Source organism: Giraffa tippelskirchi, chromosome 5, assembly GCF_054371585.1.
Source record: "Giraffa tippelskirchi isolate mGirTip1 chromosome 5, T2T-mGirTip1v1.2.pri, whole genome shotgun sequence".
Taxonomy (NCBI): Eukaryota; Metazoa; Chordata; class Mammalia; order Artiodactyla; family Giraffidae; genus Giraffa; species Giraffa tippelskirchi.
In genome coordinates this window covers 191,278,590-191,304,701 of record NC_137279.1, presented here as the reverse complement: position 1 = coordinate 191,304,701, position 26,112 = coordinate 191,278,590, and the positions used below count along the sequence as shown (strand labels likewise).

General features: G+C 56.6%; 1 protein-coding gene across 15 annotated transcripts in view; it reads left to right on the top strand.

The window, feature by feature from the left end:
* The first annotated feature begins 3,293 nt into the window (after window positions 1–3,293).
* Window positions 3,294–26,112, top strand: part of PER2 (period circadian regulator 2) — a 39,629-nt gene continuing 16,810 nt past the window's right edge. For 7 of the 15 annotated variants that reach the window (XR_014053958.1, XR_014053956.1, XM_081491262.1 and 4 more), the window contains exons 1-10: window positions 3,294–3,420; window positions 12,530–12,729; window positions 13,230–13,292; window positions 14,236–14,390; window positions 16,380–16,501; window positions 17,529–17,730; window positions 21,570–21,621; window positions 22,871–23,013; window positions 23,308–23,386; window positions 25,508–25,614. Coding sequence is in view for 10 of the 15 variants with exons in the window: in XM_081491262.1 (XP_081347388.1) it covers window positions 12,548–12,729; window positions 13,230–13,292; window positions 14,236–14,390; window positions 16,380–16,501; window positions 17,529–17,730; window positions 21,570–21,621; window positions 22,871–23,013; window positions 23,308–23,386; window positions 25,508–25,614 (1,105 nt within the window). In the remaining 5 variants the exon portion in view is untranslated. The other 8 variants (XR_014053960.1, XR_014053957.1, XM_081491266.1 and 5 more) reach the window with 3 other exon arrangements.

Sequence of the window (26,112 nt, the reverse complement as noted above, 5' to 3'; positions counted from 1 at the left end):
GGTGCAGGGCCGAGCAGCCTTGGCTGGGAGGCAGGGAGAAGGCTAAGACAAGAGGCCAGCTCTTTCCACGGACAGCATTCCTCAGGCAGCTGGGACCCTGGCCGCCACCCCCACACCCAGGTTTCCTTCTTGCTAGCCTGGGCCAAGAGTCCTGGGCTAGAGGTGATGGCTAATCCAAGCACATTTCCAGGTCAGCATAGATTGACCAGGAAAGGATATCTTCTCCCCTCCTCCTCCAACCTGAAAGAACTAATGTTTCCACCTGAATGCACACACACACACATGCTCACCCATCACCTTGGCTCTGGAAGTTACCACTCCGCAGCTGGCACTGCGGTGGATGCTTCCACCAGACCTATGCTGTTCTCCTGGGACTCATAATCCATCTTATTTGAAATTGCCCCCAGACCTCCCTCATCACCCCTCCTACGTTGCAAACTCCTTATAAGCAGAGGCTCCAATGAGATGCATCTTTGCACACCCCCAATACTCAGGTGCCACCAAGTATTAGTGGAGTGAATGAACATTTCCAACAATAAGAATGAAAACAGGAGCCATGAGACACTGAACTTAGATGCAGTTCCAAAGAGTTGTCAAGGTTCACAGTGTTCGATAATTCCTAAAATAATGGATTTCACTTTTTACCAGATTTATGGGTGGAAACTAAGGTCATGGCATCCAGTCCCATCACTTCATGGCAAACAGATGGGAAACAATGGAAACAGTGACAGACTTTATATTCTTGGGCTCCAAAATCACTGCAGATGGTGACTGCAGCCATGATATTAAAAGACGCTGCTCCGTGGAAGAAAAGCTATGACCAACCTAGACAGCGTATTAAAAAAGCAGGGACGTTACTTTGCAGACAAAGGTCCGTCTAGTCAAAGCTAATGGTTTTTCCAGTAGTCGTATATGGATGTGCAAGTTGGACTATAAAGAAAACTGAGTGCCAAAGATTTGATGTTTTTGAACTGTGGTGTTGGAGAAGACTCTTGAGAGTCCCTTGGACAGCAAGGAAATCCAAGCAGTCCATCCTAAAGGAAATCAGTCCTGGGTGTTCACTGGAAGGACTGATGTTGAAGCTGAAACTCCAATACTTTGGCCACTTGAAGTGAAGAACTGACTCATTTTTGAAAAGATCCTGATGCTGGGAAAGATTGAAGGCAGGAGGAGAAGGGGACGACAGAGGATAAGATGGTTGGATGGCATCACCGACCCGATGGACATGAGTTTGAGTAGGCTCCAGGAGTTGGTGATGGACAGGGAAGCCTGGTGTGCTGCAGTCCATGGGGTCGCGAATAGTTGGACACGACCAAGCGACTGAACTGAACTGAAGAGTGGAAATAGAAAAGGCTAAATTTAGATAGGAAATATGACATTAGGCTGAAGCCTGGATATGGAGCAAGACCAAAGGAAAGTTGAGCAGGAGGAGACTCTGTGTGATGTGAATGAGCTGTCTGTTTTCTCACTTCCAGAACAAAGGAGTTCATCCTTGACGTCAATGTAGGTGAAGAAACAAAAGGCTCTGGGGCGTGTGCAAGGTGCAGCTGGGCCCGGATTTGCTTGGCATTTGTGTGGGTTTATTCAGGAGGGGGCAGGGAGTCGTAGCCGAGGTGTCAATATCAGACGAATGGAAGGAGGGGCCATTCTCAGCAAAGAGTGTGCAGCACGAAGCTGGCCTGCCAGGACTCACGCGGGAAGGACTGTCCTGATGAACTTGCCGTTGCCCAGCTTTGCATCTGTGTCTGAGAAAGTTGCACACACACTTTGCCGAGGGCCGGGGAAATCCTCAGTGTGCGTTTGGCTTCCAGAACTAGCAGCTTAGTCTGCTTCAGGCCACCAGATCATGACTCTCCCTTCCCTCCCATCCCTGAACCCCGGGACTGCCCAGGAAGAAGAATGTACAAGTGGAGGGAGATTCCACAGGCCCCCTCTGCCCTTCCAAGCCCACCCAACCTCCCGTCCCATGTCGGACCCTGCAATTTCAGAGCAGGGTGCAGCTGAGCTGCCTCGGAGTCTGCCTGTGTTTTGTGTCCCACCAGAAAGCCTTGGCCCTCTACCTGGTCTGAGAGGAAGTTCTACTCTTCTGACACTTAAAAAAAAAATTGGTTTTTTTGGCTGTGCCTTGAAGCATGTGGGATCTTAGTCCCTGACCAGGCATAGAACTTGAGCCCCACGGATTGGAAGCCGGAAGTCCTAACCACCAGATCTCCAGGTAAGTCTCTCTCTTGACACTTTACACAGAGGGCTGGGGGCTTCTTCAGAAGCCCGAGAAACAGTGCTTATTGAAGAGCAAATGGACGCAGCCAAGGTGCTCAGAGTACAGAGCTCTCTCCCAGAGCCAGCTATACCCGGCTCATTTCTTTGTGGCTTCTGCCTTCCGAAAACCTTCCTTTTCCAAACGCCACTTTTCAAGTGCTGCCTCCTTCACGGAACCTCTGCGCATAAGTCTTGGCCCGGTTAATTTCTGATCCACATCGCCCAGGTTAGTATTTGATTAAGTTCCATTTTCGTGGGATGGTCCTTTCTCCCGAACGACGCGGTTTGGGGGCAGGGACTACATCATTTATTTCTTTTTTTGTACATCCCCTTAGTAACAAGGACCCTATCTGCCGAACCAAAACTTGCGACGCATAATCTGAAAAGTAAGAAAAGGCCACCTGGAAGCTACGTGTCCTGACAGATCTGGGCTAGTGTCGACCTCGGTTGCCTGGGTGGGCGTGCAGTCGAAGCTCCAGCAGAGCCGCCCAGTCTGCAGCTAGCTATGAATGGATACGGAGTAAATGAATGAAAGGGAGTGAATGAAGAGGTTTGCGAGGGGGTGGGGGGACGTCTCTGGCCGTGGCTGAAGGTGACAGTCTCTGGGGGTGGGCTTCAGCGAGGATTCGGCTGCCCGGGGTTGGCCTGGCAGGGGTGCCCCGGAGCCCCTCCCCGACCCGCGCCCAGCCCGCCCCTCGCCCCGCAGTGGTACGCGCCACTCCGCTCTCCCCGGGCCCGCGGATGCCCTTCGTCTTGAATGGAAGGCGCCGAGGCCGGAAGTGGAAGGGACCACTCCGGAGGACGAGGCGGGGGGGGCCACGAGCCCGCCGCGTCTTCATTGAGGAACCGAATCGGGGAACATGGAGTTCCATGTGCGTCTTATGTAAAGAGAGCGACGGACGCCGCAGCCAATGGACGCACGGCGCTCGCAGGCCCCGCCCCCCATGTATGCAGATGAGGCGGCACCGCGGCCAATGGCGGGCGCCGGGGGCGGGCGCGGAGAGCTGTCACGTTTTCCACTATGTGACAGCGGTGAGTCCGCGGCGGCGGCGGCGGCAGCTGGCAGCCCTGTGGGATACGCGCTGCCTTCGGCGGCCACGGCGGCAGAGTCGGCCCGGCCTCGCGCGGACCGTCCAGCAGACCGGTTAGGACGCGGCTCCGGTGAGTGCGCGCGGCGCGGCGGGCGTGGCGGGCCGGCCTGCGCTCAGACCGGCGTCTGGCCGCCTGGCTCTCCCTGGCGGTTACGTAACCGCCGGCGGGACGGCCCCAGCCCCTGCCGCGGGGGGCGGGTGGTGGCCTGGGGTCTCGGCGGGCCGGCTCCCGGCGACGGCAGAGGATCCTCTAGTCCACAGAGGCGCGATCCGAGGGTTTCCTGGGCCATTTCACTCATCCTGAAACCGGCCTGGGGTGGGTGGGTGGGAGGGGGTGGGGACCGTTATTCCCATTTTGCAGATCAAGAAACAGATCCAGAGAGGTCAGGCCCATGTCTGAGGCCACAGAGCTACTGAGGGGCAAGGAGCCCCTCCTCTTCCCCCATCGCCCAAGGGGGGAAGGCTGAGGAAGGCCAAGGCGACCAAGGGTCAGTGCCACAGACTCTGGAAAGATGGAGGGCCCCTTGGGGAGCTGGCTTCCTGCTCTTTAGGCCACAGAGCCAAGTCTTCAGCTGGGGAAGGCCACTGGTGGGCACTGATCTAGGAGTCCTAGCTGGACAGCCCATGGGTCCCCTCGAGTAGGTGAGCAGAAGGACAAGACAGATCCTGTGCCAAGCCAGGCCTGAGCACAGATGCTCATCCCCTTTGCCCACCCTGGACTCTGTGTTTATTCCCTCTCCTAGGTCCGGTAGAAGAAGGGGGAGGGTCCTGCTTTGTGATATAGCCATCACATTATCCTTCTGGGCTGGACTTTGGCTGCCAAGTCCTGGACAGGAACCAGTGTGTGAGGGGGTTGTGTGTGGCCTGCTTACCCTTCCAGGAAGGCCAGGGTAAGGGATGACAACTTGGTTGCCAGGGCTTCTGTAGCCTACACAGAAGAAACCAGTTGGGAAAGCTGATTCATACTCACAGAAAAACAGGCAGAAGTTACCTTGGAAAGCATCTAGGGTAACCCCTCAGCTAGACAGGTGAGGAAACTGAGGCCCAGCTGTCTGCTGGGCACAAAGCATGGGAGGGCCAAGCCCAGGCTCAGGGTGCCTGCAGGGTCTTTCCATCGTCCCGAGGGTCTTCATCTGGGTCAGATGAACTTCAGAAGTTCTTCCAAGGCCTGGGATTGGGTGTTGCTGAATCTTGAGTGAGCTGGAATTTGGAGGGCGAGGGCCCTCAGGTCCCCCAAACATTAAGAACCCCAGCACCATAGCAGAAGCCCCTCCATGAATACCTCTCTTCGCCCACTTCCAATACAGCAGGGCCACTGACCTCCTCTCTTGCTGCAAAACAGAGTTGTCCAGCCCCTACCCCCAGCCAGGGTTTCTGGTCCTGGGCTGGTGTGGCTAAGGAGCGAACAGAGCTCTACCTGAAGGCTTTCCTTCGAAACTGAGTTTTAAATTCAAGGCTAATCACTTTTTGTCACGAAGAAAGTGATTTTTTTTCCTGACGAAAAGTGGTTAGTGGGTCAGGGAGATCCGCTGGAGAAGGAGAAGGCAACCAACTCCAGTATCCTTGCCTGGGAAATCCCACGGACAAAGGGGCCTGGAAGGCTACAGTCCATCGGGTCGCAAAAGAGTCCCACAGGACTCAGCCACTAATCAACAAACAATCCCTTTTTGTGAGGCATTTGAGTAAAGTGAGGAAAGGGACTCCTGTTTCCTAAGTGGAAGCAACATGATATGCCAACAGGGATGGTACCGTGGGTGTTGGCAGTTATCTGTTGCTGTCGTCTCGCTGTGATTCACTGGCACAGAACTGACACAGCCCGGGCTTTCTGTGGGGGCTGGGCGCTGGGGGGGGAGCGGGGGGCCTGTCACCTGCCAGGCCCGGGGGGTGACTCAGCCGCCCCCCCCTGCCCCCACCACCTCCAGGCCTCGTCTGTGCAGCAGGGCTCAGGGTAGGTGATCTCTGAAGTCTTTTTCCATCTCTAGCTTTTTTTCTGTTTTAATTCTTATCGGAGTATAGTTGCTTTGCAGTGTGTTCGTTTCTGCCGTACAGCAAAGTGGATCAGCTGCTGTTGTGTACTCACTGAGTCGTGTCTGACTCTACACACACATATATCCCCTCTTTCTCAGATCTCCATCCTCTCTGTCACCACGGAACATTTAGTAGCTTTCCCTGTGCAGTACAGAAGGTTCTTGTTGGTTTTCTAGAGACAACTATACGTAGTGGCGTCTGTACGTCAGTCCCTCATCCCTAGCATTTGGGATTCTGTTCCTCGGCAGACGGTTTCCACAGGAGACACAGGAGACAGAAGTTCCTGACTTGAGGGCACATGGTGTGACTCTGTGAGGCTTAGAGGAAGCAGAAAATGTTCCTCTCATTTGTACTATTTCTCACCCACACTGAACTTTCAGAAAAATAACTGGTGGGCATGCCTCTGGTTTTAAATTATGATGTAATAACCTCACGGGGCCGCAACAAACCACAGGCTCTGGCAGGTCCCTGAGTCGCTGGCGGGACCGCTCAGTGTTCTGTCCAGAAAAAGAGCGCCACTGAGAACTACCGTATTCGGCAAAACTAACTAGAAATGCCGGCGACAGCTCTGCAGACACTCCGGAAGGCGGGCCTACCTGCCAACCACGGGGAATGGGAGGGGGCCCGGCCCCGCCCTCTGGGCTCTCTGTCGGCACCTCTGCCACAAGCCGGTTGCTGTATTTCCAAGTCTAGAGCGGGTCAGAAGCGGTCGGTGAGCAGGCGAGCAGGGCAGGTCACAGACGGGGCCAAGGCCCCTGTGTCATCAGAGGCCCCAAAGATGGAGGGGGCTCCGGGCCGGGTGCTGGACCCTCCCCAGCCCCTGAAGGCCTTGAGAGTCCTCGCCCCCTTCCTGAGAAGAATTGGAACCTCTGGGCTGGTCCCGGGCACCCAGACACTGAAGCCAACGTTAAGCAAAAGCAAGAGGCTTTTGCGTTGTTGTTTTAACTCATGCTTCTTAAAGGCAGCGGAGCTAAGAGTGTCTGAGGGGTCTCAGCGAAGGGAACACACCTCTCCCCAGCCACCTTCTCTTCCATATTTGGACGGCTGCAGTCACATTTTCCTTGGTTACCAACGGTTTCCATGGAGAGTGCCAGTGTTTATTCAGCAGGACAAACATTTTCTCCAGATTACAGCAGCCTGGCCTCAGGGAATTGGCTTCTGCCAGGAAGTAGCAACCGGGTTATAATATTTGGGGTTGTAAAGTACGAGGGCTTGCAGAAACAGAGAACAGGCTGTGAGGTCCCTGTTACGTAAAGTTCAGAAACGGGGGGAAAGAACCCGGCTGTGAGAACCCAGGCTCATGGGGCCCTGGGGTGGAAGTGGGGAGCGGGAGTGGGAATGGGGGCCGCCAGGGGCCCCTGGGGGCCAGCGGCGTCCTGCCTCTGGGGCTGGGGGCTCGGTTTGTGGACACATAGCAAGGCGTCAGCATCTGCAAGTGTCTTACCTCCCATCTCAGCTCGCTGATGGTCTTCAGTGATTGAGCCTGCCCTGATTTCTGGTCTCTGCTTTCCACAGAGAAGGGCACGTCCCCCTCAGACCAGGGGTGCCTAGCACAGGAAGCGTTTACCGCCCTGGCGGTGGTGGTAGAGCACAGCGCTGGGGCTCAGGCTATGTTTTCATTCCCCGTTGCCTTTTACTGTTTATTGTGGAAACTGTGAGTGTCTGTGCAAGCAGGGAGGACGGGGAAGGAAGGCCCCAGCCAGCGTCGGCGGGTTTCTGCTCTCCCCCACCTCCCTGTGGGCTTCCTCCCTGTCCCAAGCACCTCGAAGCCAGCCCAGACGGTGATCTCACCGTGGACGGCACTTTCTAAGTGTTCCCCTGTCCCGGCTGGGTAGACCCGGCTACTGAAGACATGCTTGGGGGCCCAGGTCAAGGGTGTGAACTCCTTTCCTTCCGTCTGGCTGTTCCCCGGAGCAGCTCCCATGTGTGGATGTCTCAGAAGTGGCCGTGGTGGGTATCTCACAGCGGGCGCCCCCTTGCCCTCCCCTCAGCCCCTCTGCAGCCAGGCAGTCTCTTCCTCCCCGGGGCCCCTGGGCTCATGAGGACCCCGCCCCCGCCGCTGCCCTGGTGGAAACACAGGCTTCCCGGGGCTTCCACGGAGCCCTGGCAAACTGGCGAGGGCGGGCGCTCAGTGGACGTTTGTGGAAGGCAGGAGGCAAAGTCTGCTTTGACAGGCATGTTGGTTTTGCCAACTTGGCAAAATGAGGTCAGTCAGTTAGAGCTGTCAGTGCTGAGCGACGCGTTTTCTCGAATAATGAAGCTCAGACGGTTGGTCTGTTGTCTCTCGTTTCTGCCATGCTTGCCCTACACTCTCGGGGGCTGGGATCTGTGAAAACCTGGGCTTCTCCGAGGAGCTGGGTGACAAGCCCTGGGCGCACGAAAGCACAGTGTGCTGGGCCTCCTCCACGGGGCGGCCAGAGACAGCAGTCTTGACAATGAACTCTCTCCTTTAAAAAAAAAAAAAAAATTGTCTTTTGTTACCCTGTCTCTTTCCTCTAGTGATCGGCTGTGCTGTGCTTGGTTGCTCAGTCCTGTCCGACTCTTCGCAACCCCGTGGACTGTAGCCCACCAGGCTCCTCTGTCCATGGGATTCTCCAGGGAAGAGTACTGGAGTGGGTTGCCATGCCCTCCTCTGGGGGATCTTCCCGACCCAGGGATCAAACCCCAGTCTCCCGCATTGCAGGCGGTCTCTTTACCGCCCGAGCCACCGAGGAAGCCCCTAGTGGTTGGCAGGGACCGTGAAAGCCAGCCCTTGCTGGAGGCTTGCTGCATTCTATACACGGAACCACTGTCCTTCAAGCCTCTAAGCAGCCAGTGGGTGGTGGGTGCTGCTGTGGCCCACCTTACAGATGGGGAAGCAGGGCCCCAGGACGTGCAGTCAGGAAGTGGAGGAACCCGCCGGAGGTCCCACTGTCCAGGGTCTGCTCACTTAGCCCTCCGCTGCCGCCCCCTCCCCTTCAGAACTGACTCAGCAGAAAGGCCCTGCCCTGATGCTTATCTGAGGAGAGCTGTGGGGGAGACAGGTAGTGTCCAGGGAGCCCTGGGAAGCAGGCAAAGCACGGAGGAGCCCCTACAAGTGGCCCAGCTCCCACCTTACTCTGTCCTGTAACCCTGCTGACACGTGAGTCAGACCTTGTTGCACAGAACCCTACAGCACTTTCCATCTCACGCAGAAAGCAGACCTGGCTCTGACCTCATGTCGGCCACCTGCCTTCCACCTGGCCCTCTGCCCCAGACTCATCCATCTTCCTCAGACACGCCGGCCTCAGGACCTTTGTACTTGCTGTCCCCCTGGCCCATCCTCTCAGTCTCTTCAGTCCTTCTTGGTTTGGGTTCTCTTAAAAGGAGCCTGTGGGCTGAGGCTTAACTGCTGGTCCTTTACTGGGAGGTGTAATCACAGGGCAGCTGAAGTGTGGGAGTGGAGAGTGCAGAACAGATGAGTGTGACACACACACACACACACACGGTGACACCCTGCTTCATAGACACCCAGCTGGCCACTCAGCCCCTTGGGGTCCCATTGAAAAAACTATCCACAAAAAGGTGAAGGAAGGACACAGAGAAAAGGACAGTCCGTCCGAGGGAGGGATGGAGAGGCAGCACCGCCCTCGGGGGCCGTGGTCCCAGCTCACCCAGGGGCGCACGCCCCCTCAGATCCAGCGGCCCTTCGGCTGCAGCAGTGGGGGAAGCCCCGTGGTGACCTTGGCGCTTCATCCAAGGTCACGCGTGTCAGGCAGCGACTCCTCGGGTGTGGGCCCCTCAGTGACCGGGGAGCAGCGAGGGCTGCAGGCTTGGGGGTGTGTGGCCGTGGGGCTCTGAGTGAGCACCACCCAAGGGCGCAGGTGCAAGGTCGCGTCTCCTGTATGCGGGCCTCCCCTGGCCCCCTTCTGACTCGGGCCAGCCGCTCCCACGCCTGGAGCCCTGCTCTGCTCCTGTCTCAGCTTCCCTCATCTGCCCTGCATGCCCTTCCGTCACTGATGGTCTGTTTTCCGCACTAGAAGGTGAGCTCCACGGGGCAAGCAAGCGGTCTGTCCCGTTCTCTGCGCTCACCGGGGTCTTCCCACAACGGTGCGCCTGGCTTCCGTCTTTTTCCTGGGGTACATAGTATCCCCACGGTGTAAATGTCCCAGGGCTTGTGCCCTCACACCATGCGCCAGGCCCTGGGCTACAGTTGGGAGGGACTCGAAGCTCGCACACCCCAGCGATCTCGGTGCCCCAGGGGGAGGGGGGGAGGCCAGGCAGGAGACACCGAGCCCACAGGGGCCGGGAGTGGGCAGCGCTGCTGGTGTAGGCCGTCGGGCCAGCTGCTGGCTGAGTGCTACAGCAGGCACCAGGCCCCCGAGGTGGAAGCCCAGCCTGGGCCTGGGGGGCGGCTGCAGGGAGGTCCCAAGAGGCAGCCAAGGCCCCAGTGTGCTGGCGACCCCCATGCAGAGCAGGGCCGTGCTCTGCGCCCGGCAGAGGGAGCTCACCTGCCCCGCGTGGACAAGAGCAGGACCAGCTGAGGCTGGGCCCGTCAGGGGCGCCCGGTGGACAAGATGTCAGTGGCTTCCTTGCCGGTGGTTCTTTCCAGGTCTTTTTTCCTACATACCCCACACTCACACGTCTGTGTGTGTGGACGGAGCGGCTTCCCAGGCGTGAGGAGGGGCCAGGCCGTAAGCGTGGCTGCACGTGCCCAGAGCCCCCGCTCCAGGAAGACGTTGTTGGTCCAACAGGGTGCACGGGAGCCCTCCTCTCGGCCAGCCCAGGATGCTGCCGGTCTTGCTACCCTTTGGAAGCCTCACCGTTTGCGTTTTTGCTCGTGTGTAAGGAGGTTGAGCATCTTCCCAGGTCTATAGCTCTTATCTGGTGCTTCTCTGTGTGGAAACAGCCTGTTCTTAGGCTCAGGCTCTCTCTTCCCAGACGTTAGCACCTTTCATTCTTTACCAGGTTAGCCAGAACTTCCCTGAATCCTGAAGACCGAGTGGTAGACGTGCTTGCTTGTTCCTGATTTTTGCAGCAGAGAGCTGGCGTTTGAGGTTCTCGTGATTCGGGACCAGTAAACAGCAGCCGTCTAAAACCACAGTGAGATGCTTTAACAGCCTTCCTCTGTGGCCCCGGCTGTCTCCTCTCAGCGTGTAGACTTTCTCTTCTGAAGAGCTGATATTACAGCAGAGATGTCCAAGACTAGCGTGACTTAGCCTCCTTCGCAGGAAGACTGTTTGCTTTTTCCGTGGGTAGAACTTTCTTTTTCCTTGAAAACATCATTTCATCAAGACACAGCTGGACTTCGACCCTTCTCACGTGATTTTGCTTAGGGAGTCGGGCTCGTGCAGATGTGTTTTCAGGATGGTTTCCTTCCATGCGTGTCTTTCTCTGCAGTTTCTGTCTCATTGCTATCTTGTCTTTTTCAGAAAGAGCTATTACCTGCAGGTAAAAAATGTGACTTTAGTATCGGCCTTTCCCTGGGCATGTTTAAAACGTTTCTCACTCTCGTCCTTCCCACTGCTGAGTCTAAACTTTATCTTTCTAATGCTCTTTTCTAATGTGACCCTTTCACCTCGGTTTGCAGCTTTAGCTCATCTGTCACTACGTGTTTCCTTGAATCCATCATTTCTTGATTTTGTTTGTGATACAGAACCGGTGCTTCCCTAAACTTGCTAGTTTCCTTGTGCCCTGGAGGTTATATTTATCTTGTCTCCATTGCGCTTCTTTTCAAAAGCCGCATGTTGGCTCCTTTCTGCTGATTGGTTTGGGAACCAGACGGGGTCTGATCAGACCTGCTGTTTTTGTTTAGCAGAGAGTGCTGGGGTTGGCTTCTGCATGGGGCCCCATCCCTGGGGAGGAGGGGCCCTGAATCCAGCGCCGTCTCTTGCTGTGTGTGTGGCCCTGGAATGGGATCCTGGTGCACTGTGGATAGTGACCACAGGGGTTACCCGAGCCAGTGCGTGTCACGTCCCCCGCACGGTCCCCAGAGCCACCATCTACCAGAGTCCTCTCCCTGCGGGCTCTAGTCCAGGACCCCGAGCACAGGAAAGCTGCGGGGGCACATTCTGCCTTCCGGAGACCCCCCTCCCAGCCCCAGAAGGCACCGCTGCCTGGGCCCTCCAGCTCTCCCACCAAGGCTCAGGACCAAGGCTGGCCTCTGGGGACCGCGTCCGTGTGTCCCCTCTCCTTCTGGCTTCCTGACCTCCGAGGTCAGGAGGAGAGTGGAGTGGGGGTTTATGCCCCAACCCCCAGGCCGCAGGTTGCCTGCTGCCCCTGCTTCAGTAGCCCCACTGGCCCTTCCTGCCCCTCCAGGCCCCGGGGAGAGAACAGCCCCCCCACACACACACACCTGGTCGCCCCAGAGCTGCACATTGTTTGCAGTTTCCTTAGCCCTGACCACATCCGCTTGTGCGGGGCCTCTATCCAGTTCTCTACGGGTCTGCAGGAGGGTCTGCGTCCTGCCGGGACCCTGGGGAGGCACCCTGCGGCTCCTGCGTTCACCCCGTGACCTCTCAGTCTCCCGTCCCTAGGCTTCCCGTGCACCCTCCTGCCCTGGGTCCTCACTGTCTTTACTCACTCCAGCCTACAACCGGTCAGTCTCTCTCTCCAGCCCCCCTCCACCCACCTGCCCCCCAAAGCCCCGAAGCGAAATTTTCTGTCCAAATAAACAAATGAAGTTCCCAGAGTCTGCTGCCTCCGACACGTCCGTGGCTCTGCATGGACCCCACAAAGTGTGGGCCCCATGCTGGCCTCATATGGACCTCCCGCCCCACCCAGCCTCACAGGGAGCCTCTCCATGCCCGGACTTCCCCCCGCCCCCCGCCGTCGTGAAGGCTCCCACCTCCCCGCCGTCTCCACATAGTAACCCCCCTCCCTCAGCCTCATTTCCCCCTGAAGCTTCCCCACCCACAGCCTGGCTCTGGGTCTCCCGTAACTTGTGATGGCTGAGATTTCTGAACCCCGCTGCACCCCCATCCCTGGGAGGGCCATCAGCAAGGGGCTGTCCGGGGCTGTGGCCACCCTCACAGTTCAGGGCAGGTGGGGGCCCAGTGAGCCTGGGCCAGGGCGCAGGAGCCACACCGCTGACCCTGTGTCCTCCAGCGAACCTGGAGGAGGGTTCTAACTGGGCATCCCTCCTGGCGGGCCGCCTGCCCCTGTGTGCCTGACCGCGGTCTCTGCTCTGCCAGGTCTGCTCCGGAGCCAGCATGAACGGCTGCGCCGACTACACGCCCTGCCCCAGCGACCCCTCCGAGGAGCCTGCAGAGCCCCGGGCCAGCCAAGCCGCCCTCCAGGAGGACGTGGACACCAGCTCAAGCGGGAACGAGACCAACGAGAACGGCTCGACGGGGCAGGACTCGCCGGGCAGCGACTGTGACGACTGCGGCCGGTAGTTGGGGCTGCTGGTGGGGTGGCTGGGCACTCGCCAGGGGTGGGTGCGGCCGAGGCTTGTTTTCTCAGGGTCTCATTCTGCAGTAATGGGAGTGCTTTTGCAGTCTGTAAGTCATGATGACCAAGTGTTTCAAGACTTTTGAAAATCCTCTTAACTCAGAACAACTAAAATCTGAGGTCTGTCCTTCCTTATAATGGTGATGAGGGTGTAGGACTGTGATAGGTGCATAATGACATGGCGAGAGGCGGAAGAGCCAGGTTAACCCTGACCGATGCTGAGTGGTCTACAGACCACGAACCTGCTACTCTAGCCTGGGGTTTGCATCGCCCAGCACTTCCTTATCTGGTATCTGGAGGTTTTCCGTTCATTTTCTCTTAACCTCGTGTTTTTCCTGATTGACTTGCTGCGGCATGGTCCGGCCTGTCATCCCTGGGTGGATGGGGAGGACGGGCATGGACACGCTCTTCTGAGTTTTGTGTTTATTTTTGTTCTTCCAGTCAGGAAACCTTTGGCCTGATGATGGCAAAGTCCGAACACCACCTGTCCACCAGCGGCTGCAGGTAAGGCCAGTTACCACTCCCTCCACTCAGAGCCTTCGGAGAGATCGAAAGGTTTGTCATGAGACGAGGTTGTGAGGGTGATGTGACTGTTTTCGAGCTTCTGTTGAAGCTCATCAGTCTGAGCAGCTGTGCCCTCTGTGAGTCCGGCCTCGTCCTTTCAGACGACTGACCCCCCTGGCTGCTCCGAGCCCCTGATGATGCCCCAGGCCTGCAGCTCCTCCAGCTCTGACTTGGCAGACCTTGTCTGCATCTCAGACACGTACCTAGACCATTGCTGACCTCTTTTTTTAGGTGTTTGTGACAAACATGTCCTTAATTTCATATTGACAGACTCGTTCCCATCACCACTGGGGCAAAATTCAGACCTCGGTCCCAGGCCTGGAGGCGCTATGCCATCACCCCCAAGGCCCATCCCATCACCCTCGGGTCCTCTGTCTAAACAGCCTGTCTCCCTCTGCAAGTGCCCACATCTCTGTATCCGTGGATTTGAAGATCCTCCCTATAAACTCCATCTCCTCTCCAAGGTCTTCTCGGTGCTCACATCCCTGTCCCGGGACTCCACTGAGCTGTCCCCTGGGGTCTCCGTCACTCACTCCTTCTCTATCTGAGACCAGAAGGAAGACAGAGGTCAGCAGTGGGGTGGGCTGGTCAGCCGGTGGGTGGACCAATAGGCCTTGCTGGGAGAGAAGAGCCGGCAGGAAGGACACCCTCCAGCATTCACCTGGTTAGGGCACTGCTTCTCCCATGGTTCCTCTCCCTCCGAGAGACACAAGGCATGGCTGCAGACAGTTTTGGCTTCACAGCTGGCAGGGGCACCCCTGCAGCCGGCATGCCCACCAAGAACACGCAGACCGCAGCGTCCTCGCACCCCTGTGGGGAAGCTGGGCCAGAGGCGCAGGGAAGGCAGCACTCAGGGGTCTCACGTCCTTCTTCAACTCCGCAGCAGCGAGCAGTCCGCCAAAGCCAATGCCCACAAAGAGCTCATCAAAACACTGAAGGAGCTGAAGGTCCACCTCCCCGCGGACAGGAAGGCCAAGGGGAAGGCCAGCACCTTGGCGACCCTCAAGTACGCCCTGCGGAGCGTGAAGCAGGTGAAAGGTAGGTGTTTGTTCCAACCTGTAGCAGTAAAGTCTCAGATCTTCCCAGATCAGGCTTAGACTGGGTTGATTTTCTAAAACTCAATCCCGAAATAGCAGAAGGAAATCGTAGAGGTGTGATGAAATCGCAGCTGGTTGAAAACCTCAGTTCGTCAGAAGTTTTCTATTGTACGTGACTTTTAGAGGGAAAAAAAAAGCAGGTAGAAAACCAGCCAATAAAAGAAATCTGTTTATTAATACAACGTGGAGCTTTTGTACCCTGGGCTGGGGTCCTGTCACACTCCAGAGTGTCCACCACCTTCCTGGCTGGCTCTGGCCAGAGAGTTCCGATACACACGTGGGCTAGGGCTGTGAGCACCCCCCTGCACCCAACCCAGCCTGTCACTGAGGGCTTGCCTCGCCTTTAAGAAACCATGTGAGGAGATATGAGGAGGGTATTGCCTCATTTTCCTGAACATGTGAGTTTCTACTGTCATGGTCTTTCCACCAGGAATGCAGGCAGGCCGGCCCAATGCCCCTTTCCATCCCAGGTAGTAACGGCCTGCATGAGCCACATGCTACTTCCCTCTGTGGACCTGTTTGGATTTTATCATTAGATGGAAGAACACGGAAGAACTTTCAGAACTGTCAGCAGAATCGAAGGGTTTCCCTGGTGGCTCAGCGGTAAACAATCCGCTTGGCTTCCCTGGTGGCTCAAGAGGGTAAAGCGTCTGCCTGCAATGCGGGAGACCTGGGTTTGATCCCTGGGTCAAGAAGATCCCCTGGAGAAGGAAATGGCAATCCACTCCAGTATTCTTGCCCGGAGAACCCCACAGACGGAGGAGCCTGGTAGGCTACAGTCCACGGGGTTGCAAAGAGTCGGACACGACTGAGCAACTTCACTTCACTTTCACTTTGCAATGCAGGAGATGCGGGGTCAATCCCTGGGTCGGGAAGATCCCCTAGAGGGGGGCATGGCAGCCCCCTCCAGTGTTCTTGCCTAGAGAATCCCATGGACAGAGGAGCCTGGCGGGCTACAGTCCATAGGGTCACAAAGAGTTTGGACACGACTGAAGCGACTGAGCATGCATACAGCAAAATCAGCTGAGGCCTTTACCTGAGACAGCACATGCTGGACTCTTCACAGAGGCAGTGTGGGAATCCACCAGCGAACACCGCAGGCTCTAGAACGCTTGTGTCTGCAAGCTCAGATACTTACATTTCAATAAATTCCACATCCCATAAGTAACTCCCAGTAGAGCTTAATCTTCCTTCAGCAGTGACCTGGCTTCCACCGAGCTGGTGCCCCTGCCCTGGGTCTCAGGTGCCCTAGGTCTACAGGTGCCCCTGTCTCCGGGCAGGTAAGGAAGGCGTGACCCGGAAGAGGCGCCAGCGTTTCTAGCGCACTGTTCCGCCTACAGCCCACCCCCAGGAGTCCAGGCCCAGGACACTGCACCTGGGCTCACCTCTGGACAGTTTAGCTGCGGAATCGGTCAGCCTGGCCTCCGCTCACCGGGGGCCCCTCTGGCAGAGGGGCTTAGGCACCCTGTTCGGTGTCCCAGGATGAGCGGCCAGCATCTTCGGTTCTCTTGTGAACAGTTTGTTCCCTGGGTTGTTGCCATGCCAGGTGTGTTTCTAAGAGTCGATTCTGTCCAGATGGGAGTGTCTGGCCACCGAGGGGGTGGGTACAGGGGGCTGTCCCGTTGTCCTGCCTGGAAACAGCGGTGTGTCATAGCATCACGAAGACAGGCCTCTGGGGGACGCAAGCTCAGGTGGACTGTGTGGTCATGTTCCTGAGAAGCCTGGGAATGTTCCTGAGAAGTTCCTGAGAATGATTTTAAAAGTTCTGTGATCAAAGGCCTTTTTGATTTTTCAGGAGAAAAAAACCTGGATTTCTGTTTGTTCAGCCTTCTCTCTTCTCTCTGTTCTGTGCCCACTTTCTCATGAGAAGGCAGAGCCTCCAGGCATGAGTCAGGCACCGCGCTCAGCCCTCCCCTTGGTCTCTCCGCAGCCAATGAGGAGTACTACCAGCTGCTGATGTCTAGCGAGAACCACCCTTGCAGCACCCACGTGCCCTCCTACACCGTGCGCGAAATCGAGGGTGTCACCTCCGAGTTCATCGTGAAGAACGTGGTGAGTGCCTGAACCAAGCCGGGTCTTCGCCCAGAAAGCTCATCTCCGCTGGCCGAGCCTCCCCAGGGGGAGCCGGCCAAGCCCTGGCTTCATAGCAGCAGGGCTGGGAGTTTCAGGAAGTGGGTTCCTTCCTTAAAAAACAGAGTGTTAAGTCAGGGATTCAGAAGCAGCGGCTGTGTGCCGGCTCGTGCTGCTCTCTGAGGCTGACCCTTCGCAGCCCAGCCGACTCCACCCCCCACCCGAGGGTGTGAGAGTGAGCCCCCCCTGATGGGGGGCCCCACATGACGGGGGGAAGGGGAGGGACACAAGTAGCCCATGGGTGGGGCACACCCTGAGGTCTGGGAAGGGGAGTGAGTCGCCCCCAGTTCTCAGGCAGGAGAGCAGACCTAAGGGTGGGGGGGACCCAGAGGTCCCAGAAGCACAGCACTGCTGGCCTGGAGAAGGAAGGGGCTCCCGACCCTCCCAGATCACTCCTCCAGTGCCCCCGATGCAGCTTAACCCCACGGGAGCCCCTTACCCCTGGGAACCCCAGCCCCGAGCTCACAGGGCTAGCTGGCCAGGAGAGCCTGAGTTTGGGCCAAAGCCCCAAGGCCTCCAGCCCCCCAGGTAGCCCCTGAGCCCGGGAGAGACATGCGCTGCAAAGGTTCGTGGTTGACAGTCGGGGGGAGCAGGGTTGAGGCTCCTGCCACCTCCCAGATCACCTGGGCTGGCCGCCAGGAGTGCCATGCCCGAAGGTAGAGCGGGCGACAGCTGCAGAGGACACCCTCAGGCGGGGTTCTGCTTGGCAGTGGAGCCCCACGTGTTTTTCCAGATAATATCCCACTGGGACCCCGTATATGTAAGAGAAGAAGTCCGGTCACTGCGGTCCCGGCTGGGGAGAGGGGTCCAGAGGCCTGCCCGACCCTTCACTTGTCCTGCTCTGTGCCCGTCCCTTGGCCCTATTCTGGAGGGACCCCAATTCCAGGGGGGTGACCTGTCCAGTCCCCTCCTGCCCAGCCTCACCAGGGCCACGTTCTCTGCGTCCCAGGATATGTTTGCAGCCGCTGTGTCCCTGGTGACCGGGAAGATCCTGTACGTCTCTGACCAAGTGGCCTCCATCTTTCGCTGTAAGAGGGACACCTTCTACGACGCCAAGTTTGTGGAGTTCTTGGCGCCCCATGACGTGAGCGTGTTCCACAGCTCCACCACGCCATACAAGCTGCCGCCCTGGAATGCCCGCCGCCAAGCAGGTGAGAGCCCTTCTCCCTGGGCAGTAGGGGAGGAGGACTCAGCCCAGCAGGGTGGGGGCCGGGCAGGGTGGCCCCTGATGTGGGGCCGCTGCCCACCTCCTCTGCGCTGGATTCTGCTGCAGTCCCCCGGGGTGCCCTCCCAAAGGGGCTGGCGCGTCTGTCCCAGGTGAAGGATTAAGGGTTGTTTGCTCAGAATAAATTTAGAAAAGAAGGTCTTTGTAGATTTCAGAAGGGGAAAACGGCTTCAGAAGATTTTAAGGGATGTCAGGTGTTTTGGTAAAGAAGGTGATGGAAGCTGAAGTCTGGAGACGAGGCTGCAGGGAGTGGGGAAGGACAAAGACACATCTGGAAGGCTTCCTGCTGGCGGTGTGGTGGTGTCAGCGTGGAGAGGAAGCTCAGCACCTCCGCAAGGCTGCTTTGTGAACACAGACCACGCCGTCCTCCCAGCTCAGACCCAGCTGGGCGTTCCAGGCTCTGCAGGCTCCAGTCTGCACCATGGCAGCCGTGTCCCCAGACCCCGGGGCTCCCAGCCCGCCCTGCTCTGCTCCTGGCCACAGGGCTCTCAAGGTCAAGTGTCAATGTGTCCTTGTCCTGCAGTGTCTGTCCGTCTGCACTTAGACAGTCATTAGCCCCTCTTTGGGCTCTGAGTTCTTGAAGCTGAGATGGACCGGAAGAGGAGAAGCCCCAGGGAATCAGGAGAGACCAGCAGGAAATGGACAGGACCAGGAGTGCTCCAGGCAAGCTGGACCTCAGTCATGATCTCGACCAAGAGCCAGCCCTGGCTGCATCCCCCAAAACTGACTCCTGTCCTTGCCTTCTGGATCAGGTCTCCGCTCTCATCAAAATGCTCCTCTGCCCACATCCACCTCTGCCTGGATCTCGGGTCCCTCCGTGCCGTGGTATTCCCCTCCCCTGCTTCCAGGCCACGAGGCCCTCACCGTTGCTGTCAGAACCCCAGTTCAGCAGCCATTCCTCCCCGAGCCCAGACAACCTGGGCCAGAGCACAGTTTGCTCTAAGGCTGACTCATAATGAGGGGACACGCTTCACCTTTCAGGGGTCGAGCCGTCTGCTCTCTCCCGAAGCTCCAGCCCAGGAACTGTGCAGCCAGATCACTCAAGGCTGCGGCCAGTGTTAGGAGGACCGCTCAGCTCTTGGTCACTGCAAGGAGGGAGCTCGCTCTGCGTGTGGGCTCACAGCGTGAACGGGCTGGCACCATCCCCCGGGGATGCTTGGGACTGAATCTTGATCTGAATAGAAATTAAGGCCTTTCTAGGCCAGTAATTTCATGTCATTTTCCCTAAACCAGTGATTGTGTGCTTTTCCTTGTGTTCTGTTCTGTTGTTGGTTTCTTTATTTTGAGTAGAGGAAGCTTTATGAGAAAGACCAAAATCTAAGATTTCTTTTCTTAAATTGTGTTTATTATGAAAACACTATTCTTTCATCTCTAATGAGATCACCGGGTTGAACTCATGTTTTTACTAGACATTTAAATTTTAAAGTAAGGATTGATGTAAGCTATGAAATGCCCTGGGTTGCTTCTATTACAAAACAATAGAATGGGAAAGACTAGAGATCTCTTCAAGAAAATTAGAGATACCAAGGGAACATTTCATGCAAAGATGGGCTCAGTAAAGGACAGAGATGGTATAGACCTAACAGAAGTAGAAATTATTAAGAAAAGGCGGCAGGAATACACAGAAGAACTGTACAAAAAAGGTCTTAATGACACAGATAATCATGATGGTGTGATCACTCACCTAGAGTCAGACATCCTGGAATGTGAAGTCAAGTGAGCCTTAGGAAGCATCACTACAAACAAAGTTAGTGGAGGTGATGGAATTGCAGCTGAGCTATTTCAAATCCTAAAAGATGATGCTGTGAAAGTGCTGCACTCAATATGCCAGCAAATTTGGAAAACTCAGCAGTGGCCACAGGACTGGAAAAGGTCAGTTTTCATTCCAATCCCAAAGAAAGGCAATGCCAAAGAATACTCAAACTACCGCACAACTGTACTCGTCTCACATGCTAATAAAGTAATGCTCAAAATCCTTCAAGTGAGGCTTCAAAAGTATGTGAACTGAGAACTTCTAGATGTTCAAACTGGATTTAGAAAAGGCAGAGGAACCAGAGATCAAATTGCAAGCATCTGTTGGATCATCGAAAAAGCAAGAGAGTTCCAGAAAAACATCTACTTCTGTTTTATTGACTATGCTAAAGCCTTTGACCGTGTGGATCACAACAATTTGAATTTGTGGAAAATTCTTCAAGAGTTGGGAATTCCAGACCACCTTACATGCCTCTTGAAAAATCTGTATGCTGGTCACGAAGTGACAGTTAGAACCGGACACGGAACAACAAACTGGTTCCAAATTGGGAAAGGGGTACATCAAGGCTGTGTATTGTCAAAGAAAAGAAAGAAAGTGAAGTCGCTCAGTCATGTCCGACTCTTTGCGACCCCGTGGACTGTAGCCTACCAGGCTGCTCCGTCCATGGGATTCTCCAGGCAAGAATACTGGAGTGGGTTGTCATTTCCTTCTGCAGGGGATCTTCTTGACCCAGGGATCAAACCCAGGTCTCCCGCATTGCAGGCAGACGCTTTACCCTCTGAGCCACCAGGGAGGCCCGACCTGCTTATTTAACTTCTATGCAGAGTACATCATGTGAAATGCCGGGCTGGATGAAGCTCAAACTGGAATCAAGTTTGTTGAGAGAAATATCAATAACCTCAGATATGCAGATGACACAACCCTTATGGCAGAAAGTGAAGAGGAACTAAAGAGCCTATGGATGAAGGTGAAAGAGGAGAATAAAAAGCCTGGCTTAAAACTCAACATTCAGAAAGCTAAGATCATGGCATCCGGTCCCATCCCTTCATGACAAATAGATGGGTAAACAATGGAAACAGTGACAGACTTATTTTCCTGAGCTCCAAAATCACTGCAGATGGTGATGGCAGCCATGAAATCAAAAGACACTTGCTCCTTGGAAGAAAAGCTGTGACAAACCCAGACAGTGTAATAAAAAGCAGAGACACCACTTTGCTGATAAAGGTCCATCTAGTCAAAGCTATGGTTTTTCCAGTAGTCAAGCACAGACGTGAGAGTTGGACCATAAAGAAAGCTGAGCATGGAAGAACTGATGGTTTTGTAATGCTGGCGAAGACTCTCAAGATGGACTGGAGATCAAACCAGTCCATCCTAAAGGAAATCAACCCTGAATATTCACTGGAAGGACTGATGCTGAAGCTGAAGCTCCAATCCTTTGGCCACCTAATGCGAGGAACTGAGTCACTGGAAAAGACCCTGATGCTGGGAAAGATTGAAGGTGGGAGGAGAAGGGGACGACAGAGGATGACATGGTTGGATGGCATCACCAACTCAATGGATATGAGTTTGAGCAAGCTCGGGGAGTTGGTGATGGACAGGGAGGCCTGGCGTGCTGTAGTCCATGGGGCCACAACGAGTCAGACACGACTAAGCAACTGAAGAACAGCAATCCCCCCAAAAATGCTTGGGTTGAGCTACTTGGGTCTTTATTTGCAAACACTCTGCCCACCAGTGAGTACACCTCCCTAAGTTAAATCTGTCATTAGTTTGTGTGTTTGTGGCAGCGCTGTTAGCACAGCGTGGTTCGGTGAGTGCTCGCTCGTGAGCTAGACCTCACCTCGGTCAGGACTGGAGTCAGAGGTCTGTACCCTGAGGGCTCCGCTCGGTGGCAGGTAAACCTGCTTCGCACCCTGAATCTTGATTCTCCTGCTCCTGACTCATCTGTGGGAAATAAAAGCACCTTCCAGGGCCAGCCGTGTGACGGGCGGAGTGACTGGGACTTTCTCTTTCAGACTCTTTTACTCAAGAATGCATGGAGGAGAAGTCTTTCTTCTGCCGTGTCAGGTGAGGCCAGTTCCTGAAGGTGGGGTAGGTGCGGGAGTGCCCTCGCCCCGCTGCCTGCCCAGGCCCCGTTCTCTGGGCCAGAGGCTCAGCAGGGGCACCCCTGCCGCACGGCACGCCTGTTCCTGAAAAGTCCGCGTGAAGACACGTTTCCATAGGCCAAGCCGTTTTGTTTTGTTTCGGTTTTTTGGCCACGCTGCTGCGTTTGTGCGACCTTAGTTCCCCACCCAGGGATCGAACCGGAGCTCTGGCAGTGCAAGCACTAAGTCCTAATCACTGGCCTGCCAGGGAAGTCCCGAGCCGCATTTTAGATGTGCCTGGGGAGTTAGGAGAGATGGGTCAACAGAGGGGTGGCTGACCCGCTCCCCATGAAGAACATCAGCCTGGGCAGCCCAGACTTACAGTCCGTCACCTGGGAAACTGGCCACCCCCCCAGAAAGGCATGAACCGCAGGTTCTATGAGGACTCCGGAAGCTTGTGTAGTCTTTGGTCTGAGAGTTTTCTCAGGGAGAGCCCATAGCTTTCCCCACACGTCTGTGAGGACCCTGGAAGCTTATGTAGCCTTTGGTCTGAGTGTTTTCTCAGGGAGATACCAGAGCTTTCCCCACAGGTCTGTGAGGACGCTGGAGGCTCATGTAGCTGTTGGTCTGAGTGTGCTTTCTCAAGGAGAGCCCCATAGTTTTCCCCACAGGTCTGTGAGGACCCTGGAAGCTTATGTAGCCTTTGGCCTGAGTATGTTTTCTCAGGGAGAGCCCATAATTTTCCCCGCAGGTCTGTGGCCCCAAATCAAGGGACCAGTTGAACATATGGCTGTAGTGTCAGGAGTGACCCCAGCCAGAGTCCTGTACCCTCAGGAGTTAGGGCTAGGACCCCCGCACTGGAGCAGCAGCCTTTCCCCCAATTAAAATGCAAACCCCCCAGAGAAGGGCCCCTGAAGCGCTCCCATTGCTCAGGCCAGTGGCTGTCTGATGGTCCCCTCACTGTCCCCGGACATCTGAGGACAAGGACAGAGGTGCAGGGTGGTGGGTCACAGACCCTCTTGCAGGCTGGAGGCACAGATCAGAGACCAAGGGAGCGTGCCCGACTCGACCTGGGTGAGGGGCCCAGTGAGGGGCCTGGCTCGGCTCCGTGGACATCTGTGCAATAAGGACCGCTGAGACACAGCAGCCGCTGTTGGGGGAGAAGTAACCAGCAATAAAGGACAAGTCCTTCTGCCCTAATCTGTGGCCTCTCCTCCCGCCCTCCTCTGCAGTGTCGGCAAAAACCATGAGAGCGAGATCCACTACCACCCATTCCGCATGACGCCCTACCTGGCCCAGGTGCGCGAGCCGCAGGGCGCCGAGAGCCAGCTGTGCTGCGTGCTGCTGGCGGAGAGAGTGCACTCAGGCTACGAAGGTAACGCGGGGCCAGCCTGCTCCCCGGCTTCCGCCCAGGCTCAGACACGTGTCTGTAAGGCGGGCTCCCAGCCCCAGGGAGAGTCTCGTCTCCCTCCAGACTGGGTCGCCACCCACCTTTGTCACTAGCCCATCCACACCTCCTCCCCTGTCAGCCAGAGGCTCTGAGCCCTGCGTCTCTCACTGGGTCCAGGCGTCACTGGACCGTGGGTGCCCTTCCCTTCCCCGGCCACAAATTATGTTCTAACATAACTACATTCGAATCAGAAGTCTGTGCAAAATTCTTTTCTTTCAGCCCCTAGAATCCCTCCTGAAAAGAGAATTTTTACAACCACACATTCGCCAAATTGTCTGTTCCAGGACGTGGACCAAAGGTAAGCCACGCAGCACTAACCCCCCCGCCCCCCACCACGCTCACCTTTCCCTCCCGCTGGTCTTGGAGTCAGTGCTGCACCCTTCACAGCAGCAGGTCCCCCACTCCAGATAGCTTGTGTCTCATCGCTGTCTTGGTAGTTACTTAATAACTAAATAAAGCTCAATGAATTTTCATGATTTTGATGTTGAAGCTATTTAGCTAAAGCTCAGGCTGCATGTTACATATAATAATCAATGAAAACACTCAACTATACATAGACAATGAAATAATTATGGAATCACACTAAAACCTCCTAAGGTATGGACTCTACTTAGATGAGACATGCTGGGGAGCTGGTAATCATTCTAGCTGAGCCTGTCTTCATACCCTTGTTTAAACCTGGTTCAAAAGTCGGGCGCACACGTCAAGGCTGGTGCAGCCAGGGACCACGGGCCTGGACAGTGCTAGGACTAAAGATGAAGGCACCCTGGGAGGGCCCCAGCAGAGGTGCGTCTCCAGCCTGCCTGCCATGGGCCACTGCGGGGAGCGGCCACCGCCGTACCTCTGCCCAGAGCCTTCCTGTGCTCCCCGCCTGGGTCCTTGGCCCAGGGTGCTGTAGTCGGTGCCCATGGCCCTGCAGTCGGTGCCCATGGCCCTGCTGGGGTCGGGAGCACTGACCATTCTGAGGGCTCTGGGTTCATTGGCGTGGGTCTGGATCCCTGTGTGACTTCCTCGGCTCCTAGGCACATGTGTGAAGACACAAAGAAAACTGCTGCCTGCAGGGCTCGGGAGAAGTCTCCTGGGAAGACCCACAGGGAGCTCGCTGGGCTTTCTGCAGGGTGTCTGTGCAGGGTCAGGCCCCTCACCGCCTGCACCTGGCCCAGGGACACCAGGTACCCACCCTCCATGGCTGCAGGCCGCCTGCTCTCTGGCAGCCAGGCCCATCAGCCTCCCCAGCCCCAGGCCGCTCAGGTGTGCACACCTTGGGGAACAGGATCCTGGAGGTGGGGGCCTGGGAGCTGCATTTGTGAAGCAACCCGAGGATAGTTTTTATTCCCCTGAAAGCCTAAGCACTCGGGTCTGCAGCCCCAGGTGTCCACTCACTTGTGTGCAGCAGGCCTGGTGAGCTGGTCACTGTGGGCCAAGAGGCTGCAGAGCCTGGCTCAGCAAAGCCCAGCAGACAGTCCAGCCCACAGAGCCCAGGCCAGCCAGGGCTCCTTCCCCCTCCTCCTCCCCTTTCTCCTCCTCCTCCTTGGGCCAGGCCTTCACCAGGATGTGCTGTACATCCTGTCCCAAGGAAGATACCAGGCCCAGAACGTGCCCCAGGCAAGGAGGAGGAAATCAAAGAACTCCCATGAGGAAGTTCTCCCCACACAGAACAGGGAGGCTTTGCTCTAAGGAAAGAACGAGCTGCTCCACATGAGCAGAAGTCAGCTTGAGAAACAGCTGCTGGGATGAAAGGAGACCAGCCGGAGACGGGAGACAGAGATGCCTCCCGGAGCAGGAGCTGAGCCACCAGAGGGTGCTGGACGCACAGAGGGGACGGGACACACAGAAGGGGAGCGACACAAGTTCAGTGTAAAATGTTGCCCAGAAAGCAAAACAGCTGCACCCAGGGAAGACCTGATGGGCACAGGGCAGGGTCCCAGCCGGTGATGACGGCTCCTGGGGACCAGACGCAGTGGCCACAGGTAGGGCAGGAGGAGGCCACCTGGAGCTGGGGAGATGCCCGCGGGCAGGGCTGCCCTGGTCCGGGCAAACTTGCTTTAGAAAGTCCATGTCGGGCCGTGTCTGGCCAAACTTAGGACACACTAGAAGGAAAAGATCTTAGAAGAAGAAAACAGAACCGTCGTCGTGACCGATTCTTTTAGGAAACCGGACCTGAGCACAGAGCCTGGGGCGGGCTGGGCCTGTGGGGCCTGCCTTCCGGCCGCAGAGCCTCAGCCGCGCTGCACCCTTGGTTTGCTAATGAAGAGAAAGCCTGACTGTGTCCCCGGCAGCACCGGTACCCAGATGTGGTCTTTGGGAGTTCGGAGCCGGCCTCGCTCTTGGAGAGGGCGGGCCGGCCGCCGCTCCTGGAGGCCGTGTTCTGGCCGGCGGCCTGGGCGCGGCCATGACCCCGTGTGCACTCGCCTTGCAGGGCCGTCCCCCTCCTGGGCCACCTGCCACAGGACCTGATCGAGACCCCCGTGCTCCTGCAGCTGCACCCCAGCGACAGGCCCCTGATGCTCACCATCCACAAGAAGAGTAGGTCCCCTCCTCCAAGTCCCTCCTGGGGGCGTGGGCAAAGCTCGTGCAGTCTGGGGGTATCCTCCCAAGGTCAGCGGTCCACTGGGCTGCGGGTGAGGGCTGCCCCGCCGCCTGCCTGAGTCCTGGCACTGACTGTCGATTGAGAGGAGCCCACGGCCTGAGTCCTCGGTGTCCCGTTTTGACTGTTGGCTGCGCCAGCAGGCAGGAAGAGAGGAGACAGGGTCAGCTGGTGGGGGTTGGGGGAGGAGGGTGGATGGCCCAGGCCAAGGGAGTGGACCAGCCCGGTCTCACAAGCCCACAGACACAGGCGACGCGGAGTGTCCCGCTGGGAGGAGACCAGCGAGGCTTGCAGGGACGTGTGTCCTAAAACCCGTGAGGACACTGCTGCAGGCAGCCCCGTGTGCAGCTTAAAGCACAACAGGAGGTTCAAAGTGGTGGCTTTGAAGAGGTATTGGCGTCTCCTGAGTTTTCAGATGATTCCAAAATTAAGTGCAT